Raw genomic sequence first — 14,239 nt, forward strand, 5'->3', positions numbered from 1 at the left:
TCAGCCCTATCAAACATTTATTCTAATGGGCAAAATGCTTCCACAAAATCAGTATGAAGTGTAAAAGCTGTGGAACCTTCCTTCAAATAAAAATAAAGTTTGAATTTGGAAAATTTAAAATACCTAGAGACAACTTTCGCTTTAGTAGCATAATAATATATTAATATGTTATTTTCATGAAAGGAAAATGGTTTGTTGTGTAGACACATCAGTATAATCTTTGGTACCAAAAGAACATTTTTTTCCTGGTAATTTTACCATCTCAAATGACAGAGTTTATCTTTCCTTTAGAATGGCTCAAAATTACTGAGTGATACAGTTTATCTGGTACCTTCTACACCGTTGGGAAAAAATCTGGAGGTTTAGAGTTGTGCAAAATAAAACTTTTTTTACAAAGTCATTGTGTGATAACCCTTTAAAAATATAAGAACTTTAAAAATGATCACTTGAAGGTTATTTATCTCATTCATTTTTATCTCAGAAGGATTTTCGAAGCGCCCCAATACCCAAACCAAAAGAGATTCCAGAAGGCAAACAAGAACAGAAACAAAAACATAAAGTTCATGATCAGACTCAGAATCCTGACTGAAGGCATTTACTTGAGTTGTTTAATCTTATGGATTTCACTGCTCAAACTGTTTCCATCTTGATTTCTGCTGACAGGGCGGTTCAGTTTCCCCAAGGGCTGAGTTGTGTTCCTGGGTTCCTCTTCTCATGTGCTTGGCGTTGCAGTGGCAGCCCAACAGTGATGAACATTTTTGATTCATTAACTAATGACGAGTGCATTGTTGGATCTTGTAAACACTACTGATTATACATTCAAACTGTGTTCTTAGTGGAAGTGGCACTTACTAGGACCCTTGAAGTCAAAATACTTAATTTTCAGAGCACTTTGCAGGTATTTCATCAGTTGGTAGTGCATTTCTCATGAACGTCCTTTATCACCTTTCAGATAAGTGGTGGATGCTGAAACCCAGCCTTGTTTTGGATCCTGTTTTCAAATCTTAGGAAGCATCTTCAGAAAAGAAGTGCATATTCAGTCTCTTTGTATGTTTCAGATGTGCTTTATTGCTTTATGCACTTTCCTGTTGTCAGTTTCAGAGCGCCTCTATTATGTAGCACATTTAATGTTTTGAATTCTAATGGCATTCTATGAGGGCTTGCATTGGAAAAGTACCTGTATTTTAAGTCATCATAGTAATGATATTTGACAGCTTTTCCATTCAAATCCTTAGGGAATGGCCAGAATCCATACAGGTGAATTTCATCACAGAATCTTGTGGCTAGGGTATACATGAGCAGACCTGTGCTGGGTCTTTTGATGGGAACTTTGTTTGTCAGCCAGTAACTGGGGAAAAAAACATACACACAAGAGAAGAATTTAGAGAAACGTTCAACATACCCTATAGCAAGTACACTATGTATAATTAAAGTAAATGAAATTTGAAAAGTAACTGTATGAATGACATTCAAAAGATTGCTGAAGAAATAATATATTTCTTAAGAATTTAGAAAGTTGAATGCATTTATTTTATCTTTCTTATCCTTTATTTTCTTGCTTATTTTGCAGTCATATGAATAGCCAAGGGACGCGGAATGTGGGTAAATATTACTGTGGAATCTTGTATTCAAAAAGAACTAGAACAAAACATTTATATAACCTACAGAGTAGAATCTTCTCAGAAAGGGTTAAATATGACTGCAAAAGGCACAGTAATTGGGCAGTGATTAAGTAATTTTCCTAGAAAAAGAGAATTTGAAACTATGCCTATAGGTTTTCAAAATCTTTAATATTTCAATTAAAAATCCAAACAAATAAATGCTTTGCCTGTATTATACTAACTGACTTATTCAACTCCAATTTCTAAGTCACATTTTACTAAAGCTAATGAAGAATATTGCCTCAACCCGCAGAACAACATAACACAAATAACAAATATTTGTAAATAGTTCACCACTTATGCCATTTAAAATTTTGTTAGATAGGCAAACATATTTCAATGCTGATAAGTATTTTATACTATTCATTAAAAAAGTCAATAAAATACTCCAAAATGTTTGATCCACCACTGTTGCCAAACTTTCTTCACCTGAAAAACATGCACACTCATAAGTTAATCATTACCTCTGGCAGGGAAGGAGGTGGCCAATACTTCTTGGCACATTCATTATCTTATGTGGAATCAGCTAAAAGTTAAGGAAGAACGTGGATTTTCTCTGACATTCAAAGTTGTACAGTTATAAATAAAGTTAATAAATTGTTTGGGTTTTTTATTTTTGTTTTTATTATCTCCTATTCAGGGAAATATATACCTGGTCATCCAAATATGAGGGGAAGATTGTCCAATTCTGGTCGTTGCCGTGCTTAAATACTTGCCTCAGATTTTACATAATATTATTTTCTTTTTCTTTAAAAAAAATAATTTATGAAGCTTTCCAGGCTGGATCAAATACATGTAGACTACTGAATACGAAAAAACCCAAATTTTGTTTTATTTCATTTGGTTAAAGAAATATTGGTTAAAGAAATATTCAAACCTCACTACAAACATCCAAAAAAGGGAAAATATACTTAACCATTATTATCTCTGTTTTTTTCCCCTTCTTTTTCACCCTTCCTTTGAACCAGGTTTGACCTTTCACATTTTTAATTTTTCTTGTTGGGTGAAGGCCATGTGCTAAATGTTGTGAGCAATGTGAAATGCATTATGAGCCTTTTGTTATCACAAGTGTTTTGAGAAAGCGTATTCTCAGTAAGGAGGATTCATAAGGAATTGTTAGAGAAGAACATCTAAGAATTTTCTCATAACCCAAAGGTATGAGCAAAAGCCATAGCACGTATATTGTTAACATCTTGAAGAAATCACAGACATAGATTTCATGCAAGGAGAATAGTAAAACCACAGTCTGAAGGCTTTGAAGAAACTTTGATACAGGCTGAAGCTCTCTCAGCTCTGAGAAAGCAGGTGTTCTTAACATGAAATGGTTATTATAGGAAAGTTTTGTGAGCATGATTTGTGTGTGGTTACAAATGTCAGCTGAGGCAGTTGGTTAGTTTTAAAAAGTGCATTTATTTATATACTTTTAAAGTGAGTGAAGCAAATTCATACTCAGTCAAAAAAAATGATTATTTCCATCAGGGAATGTCAATTATTGGAAATAGTTTGGTAGTATGAAGGTCATGCTGAATTATCTTATTTCTAAAGTGGGGAAAAAATAGCTAGGAGAATATAACGTAATGCTATATCATTTGTATGGTACTCCAAGGTCACATTACATGTAATTACAAGATCACATTATAAATAAGCTTTGTGATGTTTGGCTTATAACAGTTTGAAAAATTTCAAAGAAAAATAAACTACCCATTTGTCAGGATGTTTCTGGAGAAACAATGCAAAATAAATGGCTCTTATTGATTTCTAAAAAGAAACCAGAGGAAAATAGGCCTTAATAAATGGCATCAATATTTAACAGATAAATTGAAATAAAACTTTAAAGCAGGTCAAGATCTACCGTCATAAGTAGTAACATTCTGTGAAATTAAAAAAACATAGGGAGAGAGGAGCTTCAAGATGGTGGAAGAGTAAGACGTGGAGATCACCTTCCTCTCCACAAATACATCAGAAATACATCTACATGTGGAGCAACTCCTACACAACACCTACTGAACGCTGGCAGAAGGCCTCAGACTTCCCAAAAGGCAAGAAACTCCCCACGTACCTGGGTAGGGCAAAAGAAAAAAGAAATAACAGAGACAAAAGAATAGGGACGGAACCTGCACCAGTGGGAGGAAGCTGTGAAGGAGGAAAGGTTTCCACACACTAGGAAGCCCCTTCACAGGCGGAGACTGCGGGTGGCGGAGGGGGGAAGCTTCGGAGCCACGGAGGAGAGCGCAGCCACAGGGGTGCGGAGGGCAAAGCGGAGAGATTCCCGCACAGAGGATCGGTGCTGAGCAGCACTCACCAGCCCGAGAGGCTTGTCTGCTCCCCCGCCAGGGCGGGCGGGGACTGGGAGCTGAGGCTCGGGCTTCGGTCGGATCGCAGGGAGAGGACTGGGGTTGGCGGCGTGAACACAGCCTGAAGGGGGCTAGTGCGCCACAGCTAGCCGGGAGGGAGTCCGGGAAAAAGTCTGGAATTGCCGAAGAGGCAAGAGACTTTTTCTTGCCTCTTTGTTTCCTGGTGCATGAGGAGAGGGGATTAAGAGCGCCGCTTAAAGGAGCTCCAGAGACGGGCGCGAGCCGCGGCGATCAGCGCGGACCCCAGAGACGGGCATGAGACGCTAAGGCTGCTGCTGCCGCCATCAAGAAGCCTGTGTGCGAGCACAGGTCACTATCCACACCGCCCCTCCCGGGAGCCTGTGCAGCCCGCCACTGCTAGGGTCCCGTGATCCAGGGACAACTTCCCCGGGAAAACGCACGGCGCGCCTCAGGCTGGTGCAACGTCATGCCGGCCTCTGCCGCCGCAGGCTCGCCCCGCATCCGTAGCCCTCCCTCCCCCCAGCCTGAGTGAGCCAGAGCCCCCGAATTAGCTGCTGCTTTAACCCTGTCCTGTCTGAGCGAAGAACAGACGCCCTCAGGCAACCTACACACAGAGGCGGGCCCAAATCCAAAGCTGAACCCCGGGAGCTGTGCGAACAAAGAAGAGAAAGGGAAATTTCTCCCAGCAGCCTCAGAAGCAGCGGATTAAAGCTCCACAAACAACTTGACGTACCTGCATCTGTGGAACACCTGAATAGACAACGAATCATCGCAAATTGAGGAGGTGGACTTTGGGAGCAAAGATATATATATATTTTCCCCTTTTTCTCTTTTTGTGAGTATGTGTATGCTTCTGTGTGTGATTTTGTCTTTATACCTTTACTTTTACCATTTGTCCTAGGGTTCTGTCTTTCCATTTTTTTGTTAACTTTAAAAAATTTTTTCTTAATAATTATTTTTTATTTTAATGACTATTTTATTTTATTTTACTTTATTTTATTTTATCTTCTTTCTTTCTTTCTTTGTGTTTTTTCTCCCTTTTAATCTGAGCCGTGTGGATGAAAGGCTCTTGGTGCTCCAGCCAGGCATCAGGGCTGTGCCTCTGAGGTGGGAGAGCTAAGTTCAGGACACTGGTCCACAAGAGACCTCCCAGCTCCATGTAATATCAAATGGTGAAAATCTCCCAGAGCTCTCCATCTCAAGGCCAAGACCCAGCTTCACTCAACGACCAGCAAGCTACAGTGCTGGACACCCTATGCCAAACAACTAGCAAGACAGGAACACAACCCCATCCATTAGCACAGAGGCTGCCTAAAATCATAATAAGGCCACAGACACCCCAAAACACACCACCAGCCGTGGACCTGCCCACCAGAAAGACAAGATCCAGCCTCATCCACCAGAACACAGGCACTAGTCCCCTCCACCAGGAAGCCTACACAACCCACTGAACCAACCTTACCCACAGGGGACAGACACCAAAAACAATGGGAACTACAAATCTGCAGCCTGCGAAAAGGAGACCCCAAACACAGTAAGTTAAGCAAAATGAGAAGACAGAAAAACACACAGCAGAGGAAGGAGCAAGGCAAAACCCCACCAGACCTAACAAATGAACAGGAAATAGGCAGTCTACCTGAAAAAGAATTCAAAATAATTATAGTAAAGATGATCCAAAATCTTGGAAATAGAATAGAGAAAATACAAGAAACCTTTAACAAGACCTAGAAGAACTAAAGAGCAAACAAACAGTGATGAACAACACAATAAATGAAATTTAAAATTCTCTGGAAGGAATCAATAGCAGAATAACTGAGGCAGAAGAACGGATAAGTGACCTGGAAGATAAAATAGTGGAAATAATCACTGCGGAGCAGAATAAAGAAAAAAGAATGAAAAGAATTGAGGACAGTCTCAGAGACCACTGGGACAATATTAAACGCACCAACATTCGAATTATAGGGGTCCCAGAAGAAGAAGAGAAAAAGAAAGGGACTGAGAAAATATTTGAAGAGATTATAGTTGAAAACTTCCCTAATATGGGAAAGGAAATAGTTAATCAAGTCCTGGAAGCACAGAGAGTCCCATACAGGATAAATCCAAGGAGAAACACGCCAAGACACATACTAATCAAACTATCAAAAATTAAATGCAAAGAAAAAATACTAAAAGCAGCAAGGGAAAAACAACAAGTAACACACAAGGGAATCCCCATAAGGTTAACAGCTGATCTTTCAGCAGAAACTCTGCAAGCCAGAAGGGAGTGGCAGGATATACTTAAAGTGATCAAGGAGAAAAACCTACAACAAAGATTACTCTACCCAGCAAGGATCTCATTCAGATTTGATGGAGAAATTAAAACCTTTACAGACAAGCAAAAGCTAAGAAAATTCAGCACCACCAAACCAGCTTTACAACAAATGCTAAAGGAACTTCTCTAGGCAGGAAACACAAGAGAAGGAAAAAAACTACAATAACAAACCCAAAACAATTAAGAAAATGGGAATAGGAACATACATATCGATAATTACCTTAAATGTAAATGGATTAAATGCTCCCACCAAAAGACACAGACTGGCCGAATGGATACAAAAACAAGACCCGTATATATGCTGTCTACAAGAGACCCACTTCAGACCTAGGGACACATACAGACTGAAAGTGAGGGGATGGAAAAAGATATTCCATGCAAATGGAAATCAAAAGAAAGCTGGAGTAGCAATTCTCGTATCAGACAAAATAGACTTTAAAATAAAGACGATTACAAGAGAAAAGAAGGACAGTACATAATGATCAAGGGATCAATCCAAGAAGAAGATATAACAGTTGTAAATATTTATGCACCCAATATAGGAGCACCTCAATACATAAGGCAAATACTAACAGCCATAAAAGGGGAAATCGACAGTAACACAATCATAGTAGGGGACTTTAACACCCCACTTTCATCAATGGACAGATCATCCAAAATGAAAATAAATAAGGAAACACAAGCTTTAAATGATATATGAGACAAGATGGACTTAATTGATATTTATAGGACATTCCATCCAAAAACAACAGAATACACATTCTTCTCAAGTGCTCATGGAACATTCTCCAGGATAGATCATATCTTGGGTCACAAATCAAGCCTTGGTAAATTTAAGAAAATTGAAATCATATCAAGTATCTTTTCTGAACACAACGCTATGAGACTAGATATCCATTACAGGAAAAAATCTGTAAAAAATACAAACACATGGAGGCTAAACAATACACTACTTAATAACCAAGAGATCACTAAAGAAATCAAAGAGGAAATCAAAAAATACCTAGAAACAAATGACAATGAAAACATGACGACCCAAAACCTTTGGGATGCAGCAAAAGCAGTTCTAAGAGGGAAGTTTATAGCAATACAATCCTACCTTAAGAAACAAGAAACATCTCAAATCAACAACCTAACCTTATACCTAAAGCAATTAGAGAAAGAAGAACAAAAAACCCCAAAGTTAGCAGAAGGAAAGAAATCATAAAGATCAGATCAGAAATAAATGAAAAAGAAATGAAGGGAACGATAGCAAAGATCAATAAAAGTAAAAGCTGGTTCTTTGAGAAGATAAACAAAATTGATAAACCATTAGCCAGACTCATAAAGAAAAAAAGGGAGAAGACTCAAATCAGTAGAATTAGAAATGAAAAAGGAGAAGTAACAAGTGACACTGCAGAAATACAAAGGATCATGAGAGATTACTACAGGCAACTCTATGCCAATAAAATGGACAACCTGGAAGAAATGGACAAATTCTTAGACATGCACAACCTTCCGAGACTGAACCAGGAAGAAATAGAAAATATGAGCAATCCAATCACAAGCACTGAAATTGAAACTGCGATTAAAAATCTTCCAACAAACAAAAGCCCAGGACCAGATGGATTCACAGGCGAATTCTATCAAACATTTAGAGAAGAGCTAACAACTATCATTCTCAAACTCTTCCAAAATATAGCAGAGGGAGGAACACTGCCAAACTCATTCTACGAGGCCATGATCACCCTGATACCAAAACCAGACAAAGATGTCACAAAGAAAGAAAACTACAGGCCAATATCGCTGATGAACACAGATGCAAAAATCTTCAACAAAATACTAGCAAACAGAATCCAACAACATATTAAAAGGATCATACACCATGATCAAGTGGGGTTTATCCCAGGAATGCAAGGATTCTTCAATATACGCAAATCAATCAATGTGATACACCATATTAACAAATTGAAGGAGAAAAACCATATGATCATCTCAATAGATGCAGAAAAGCTTTTGACAAAATTCAACACCCATTTATGATAAAAACCCTCCAGAAAGTAGGCATAGAGGGAACTTTCCTCAACATAATAAAGGCCATATATGACAAACCCACAGCCAACATCGTCTTCAATGGTGAAAAACTGAAACCATTTCCACTAAGATCAGGAACAAGACAAGGTTGCCCACTCTCACCACTATTATTCAACATAGTTTTGGAAGTTTTAGCCACAGTAATCAGAGAATAAAAAGAAATAAAAGGAATTCAAATTGGAAAAGAAGAAGTAAAGCTGTCACTGTTTGAAGATGACATGATACTATACATAGAGAATCCTAAAGATGCTACCAGAAAACTACTAGAGCTAATCAATGAATTTGGTAAAGTAGCAGGATACAAAATTAATGCACAGAAATCTCTAGCATTCCTATACACTAATGATGAAAAATCTGAAAGTGAAATTAAGAAAACACTCCCATTTACCATTGCAACGAAAAGAATAAAATATCTAGGAATAAACCTACCTAAGGAGACAAAAGACCTGTATGCAGAAAATTATAAGACACTGGTGAAAGAAATTAAAGATGATACAAATAGATGGAGAGATATACCATATTGTTGGATTGGAAGAATCAACATTGTGAAAATGACTCTACTACCCAAAGCAATCTACAGATTCAATGCAATCCCTATCAAACTACCACTGGCATTTTTCACAGAACTAGAACAAAAAATTTCACAATTTGTATGGAAACACAAAAGACCCCGAACAGCCAAAGCAATCTTGAGAACGAAAAATGGAGCTGGAGGAATCAGGCTCCCAGACCTCAGACTATACTACAAAGCTACAGTAATCACGACAGTATGGTACTGGCACAAAATCAGAAATATAGATCAATGGAACAGGATAGAAAGCCCAGAGATAAACCCACACACATATGGTCACCTTATCTTTGATAAAGGAAGCAAGAATATACAGTGGAGAAAAGACAGCCTCTTCAATAAGTGGTGCTGGGAAAACTGGACAGGTGCATGTAAAAGTATGAAATTAGAACACTCCCTAACACCATACACAAAAATAAACTCAAAATGGATTAAAGACCTAAATGTAAGGCCAGACACTATCAAACTCTTAGAGGAAAACATAGGCAGAACACTCTATGACATAAATCACAGCAAGATCCTTTTTGACCCACCTCCTAGAGCAATGGAAATAAAACCAAAAATAAACAAATGGGACCTAATGAAACTTAAAAGCTTTTGCACAGCAAAGGAAACCATAAACAATACGAAAAGACAACCCTCAGAATGGGAGAGAATCTTTGCAAATGAAGCAACTGACAAAGGATTAATCTCCAAGATTTACAAGCAGCTCATGCAGCTCGATATCAAAAAAACAAACAACCCAATCCAAAAATGGGCAGAAGACCTAAATAGACATTTCTCCAAAGAAGATATACAGATTGCCAACAAACACATGAAAGGATGCTGAACATCATTAATCACTGGAGAAATGCAAATCAAAACTACAATGAGATATCATCTCATACCGGTCAGAATGGCCATCATCCAAAAATCTACAAACAACAAATGCTGGAGAGGGTGTGGAGAAAAGGGAACTCTCTTGCACTGTTGGTGGGAATGTAAATTGATATAGCCACTATGGAGAACAGTATGGAGGTTCCTTAAAAAACTGAAAATAGAACTACCATACGACCCAGCCATCCCACTACTGGGCATATACCCTGAGAAAACCATAATTCAAAAAGAGTCATGTACCAAAATGTTCATTGCAGCTGTATTTACAATAGCCAGGACATGGAAGCAACCTAAGTGTCCATCGACAGGTGAATGGATAAAGAAGATGTGGCACATATTTACAATGGAATATTACTCAGCCATAAAAAGAAACGAAATTGAGTTATTTGTAGTGAGGTGGATTGACCTAGAGTCTGTCATACAGAGTGAAGTAAGTCAGAAAGAGAAAAACAAATACCGTATGCTAACACATATATATGGAATCTAAGAAAAAAGAAAAAGTTCATGAAGAATCTAGGGGTAAGACGGGAATAAAGACACAGACCTACTAGAGAATGGACTTGAGGATATGGGGAGGGGGAAGGGTAAGCTGTGACAAAGTGAGAGAGTGGCATGGACATATATACACTACCAAACGTAAAATAGATAGCTAGTGGGGAGCAGCCGCATAGCACAGGGAGATCAGCTGGGTGCTTTGTTACCACCTAGAGGGGTGTGATAGGGAGGGTGTGAGGGAGGGAGATGCAAGAGGGAAGACATATGGGAACATATGTATATGTATAACTGATTCACTTTGTTATAAAGCAGAAACTAACACACCACTGTAAAGCAATTATACTCCAATAAAGATGTTAAAAAAAAACCAAAAAAAATCCAAAACAAAACCAAAAAAAACCCATAAGGAGCTAATCCAAATGCCATCAGTAAGACTTTACTATGTGCTTATATAACTTTAATGTCATGCTTGAAATTGTTTAGGGCAACCTAAACTATCAAGATACAGTATTTCCCTAGGAACACAGTACAATTTTAAAGTATCTGAGAGTGTCCACTTATATACAAGCTGACATTTAAATACTATAAATTTCTTGTGAAGAGTTCATCAAAAATAGACTATTAAATTTTTAACCCTAATTAGGAAAAAAAGATGGAAAACAATGCATTGATAAAATAATGAACTATTCATACTCTAATTCAGTACAAGCTGTTCTAATTTTTATTTCAAGTTCATATCTGTTACAATTTAAAATTTAGCAATGTTTTCAATTTAGCAAATAATATAGTTTCCATTGTATGTATTTCTTTTTATAGAAATCAATGTTTTAAAATTATAAAATCCATGCAGGCTCCCTGTAGAAGATTTGAAGCAAAAGGAAATGAATGAGGAAGAAAACTATTACCTAAAATGCAACCCCATAGAGATAATTACTGCCACAATGTGCTGCATCCTTTTGTTTTCCTAGCTGTTTTGGATCTTAATATATATTACAATCATTCATAGACATACATAGAATATTTTCCATCAGCTAGGCTCAGTTTTACTTCAGTTATTATTAATTCCCTCTCTCCCTCCCTTCCTTTCTGCTTTAATACTCTAATAGTCTGTCTTGTTGTATGAAGCAAACTCACCCTGGATTTGCTATATAAGTTTTTGAACACTTCTAACTTTTTATAGATGCAATACTCTCCCTAGGTCTGTCTCACTGCTTCCCAACAAGGCGTCTTATCTACTCTTCCTCCAGCATATCAGTCCCATTTCTTATTTCAAACAAACTCAACTTGGAATGCCTTTACTCACCAAATTGGTGAGCTATAGAAGGCCATATAGATGGTCACAAGATGTGGGTGTGAATCTGTAATATAATGCTCATGAGTCATTGGGAAAACTACTTCACTTCCTTGGAACTTGGTTAATAATATTTAACATACAAGATTGTTATGATAAAGTAAAAGAGATTGTAAGTATGTAAGAACATAGCATAAAGCTTGACACATAGTAACAGTAGTTGAACTTCAACATACCCCACACAACCCATTCTTCAATCCCACTCACACATCCTACTTTTCTCCTGGCACCGTCTATAACTACATATTGGTTGGACAATTGTGGTCATGTCATTTCACCTCAGTGGTCTGCTTCCTTTGGTGAGAAACAGAACCATCTGACTGTATGGCTTTGGGGCTTCCTCCATCTATAAGATTCTATTGCTGTTTCAAATCTTCTCTCCACGAAACTGCACGCTCCCTGAAGCTGTGTGAAACTCTCTTGCTACTGCTCTGTTTCCTCCTCCCCATTCTGTTCCCTTTACCTTCTTTTAGTTTTTAATATACTGCAAAGCAAAGGTACTTGGTGACAAATTGATATTTTAATGGGTAATCACAGGCAGGCATACAAAATGGAGTTAGGAGGCCATTGAGGATCTGGTCTCAGACACATCTCTGCACCACTGAAAACCTGAACTGTCTTTGAACTGTACCAGGCCCAAGCACACCACCAGCCGTATTCAGAACAACACCTGCCAGCTGCAGCCTTACGGTCTCAAGGTCTCTCCCTGTAACTATGCAACCATTTTGGATTCTAACCAATCTCTTTACTTAACAAACACCCTTATTTCTTCCCAGCTCCAATTATAATTACTGATAAACAACTCATGTAACTAACTGCAACCTTGCGTGTTTTGCCTTTATAAGCCTCCCCTATTGTATAGTCCTGTGGAACACAGTTCAAGTGCTTCTTGAATATATGTCTCCTGGGCCACAATCCTAACAAACCCCAAATAAACACCTTTTTATTTCAAACAGGTCTCCATTTCTAAAATTTTGCTAAACATACTTAATAGATGCTTTTTAATTTTAAAGCCTGCAATATGTTCAATTTTATCTCATAATAAATTACATAATCACCTTATGAGCCAAAATAAATGATTATTTCAAGAAACCCATGTTTTAGAAATAAAAGCAAAAAGTGTTATATTCAAAAGTAGTAATTAATACACTGATGACAGCTCACACTCAACACATTGGCAAACAAGGAATATTAATTTGTATTTATGTTGAAACAGAGAAGCCAAAACGTTTAGAAGTAATATAATATTTTTTCCTCTTAAAACATTATTCTTCTTCTTAAAATCAACCATGAAAATGTCTAGAAGAATTTGAATACAGAGTATGAAATCCCACTGTGCCAAGAGTTTTAATTTAGTATTTATACTATATGCAAAGGTTCCATTCATGAGCCCAGAAATTCTTTTCTCTGGGATGGGAGATGGAGCACACAGCATATTGTGCCTGTGCATTCTTACTTCCGAAGGAGTCTTCTCTATTTCTCCTCCCATATTTATCTTCCCACAACCGAGCTTTGTGCTTGGCTCCAGAGGAAGAGTCTGTTAAACGTAAATAACATGGCTTCTGTTTGTAAAATAGCTACAGAAATTTGAGATATTATAAAAGAATTAGCTTTCTATAATACATCTTTGCAGAAGATGTTTGCATCTTCCCAATTCTACACTCCACCCCCCAAAACTAATTCTTTTATAATATCTGAATATTATATATGAGTATTATATTCTGGGATTCTGTCTTCCACATTGGTCAATATGTTGGTTCACTGTTAGGAAGAGGATGTGTGTACAGGTTATAAAATGTAAAACTTAAAAGCAATCATCCCTGGCATATTGAAATGGAATATCTCTGCTGTTTTATTTTCAACTGTTCAAATCGTCCTTTCATTGTATTCCCAGTCTGCGGTATACTACATAACATGAATTCATTTTTAAAAGTGCATAAAACTTACTTTTTAAAAAAAACTGTTGTGGTAACATTCATGATACCTTTTAAGATTATGAGATGGCTTATCTTGTCACAAAACTAGGGTTGGTGATAATTTCTTTAAAAAAAAAAAAAAAAAGAACTTCCAGCACTGTATTCACTGAGAATAATTCAGTCCACCATGAGTTATTCTTCTGTTATTCCAGAGAAGCAAAAAGTGATAGATTTTACATCCAATTCTTGTGTGAGGAAACAAAAGGACAGAGTAGCATATTTAATGTGATTTGGTAAGCTAGGAGTAAACCCAGGAGTAAAAACATAAGCAATTTATTAAATGGTAGTATTAAGAACTCTACGTATGTAGTTTTTTCCATTTAATCCTCACCACAAACCTCTGAATAGATGTTATTTCAAAGATGAGGACACCAAGGCCTGGGGAGGTTAAATAAACAGATTAAGGTCATGGAATTTGTAGATGACGCGACCAAGATTTAAGCCCACATATATCTGGCTATGATGATTTCAGTTTTAACTAAAAAAGAATTGGATTCCTTAGCTTCTACAGAGCATTCAGCTTGGAAGAGCAAGTCCTCAGGACTATTTGCAACACAGAGTTCACATGGGGAAAAATAAACATCTGTATGGTGTTTGGTGACTAACAGTCTAG

The 14,239-nt window shown here is 37.4% G+C and overlaps 1 protein-coding gene across 2 annotated transcripts in view; it reads right to left on the reverse strand.

Annotated features, from left to right (window-relative positions):
• Nucleotides 1-465: 465 nt before the first annotated feature.
• ST8SIA4 (ST8 alpha-N-acetyl-neuraminide alpha-2,8-sialyltransferase 4) overlaps nt 466-14,239 on the reverse strand; it is a 99,082-nt gene continuing 85,308 nt past the window's right edge. For both annotated transcript variants that reach the window (XM_061188021.1, XM_061188020.1), the window contains exon 5: nt 466-1,348. In XM_061188021.1, coding sequence (XP_061044004.1) covers nt 1,066-1,348 — 283 coding nt within the window. In that variant the 3' untranslated portion in view covers nt 466-1,065. The remainder of the gene's footprint in view (nt 1,349-14,239) is intronic.

This window comes from Eubalaena glacialis, chromosome 4 (genome assembly GCF_028564815.1).
Source record: "Eubalaena glacialis isolate mEubGla1 chromosome 4, mEubGla1.1.hap2.+ XY, whole genome shotgun sequence".
Lineage (NCBI taxonomy): Eukaryota > Metazoa > Chordata > Mammalia > Artiodactyla > Balaenidae > Eubalaena > Eubalaena glacialis.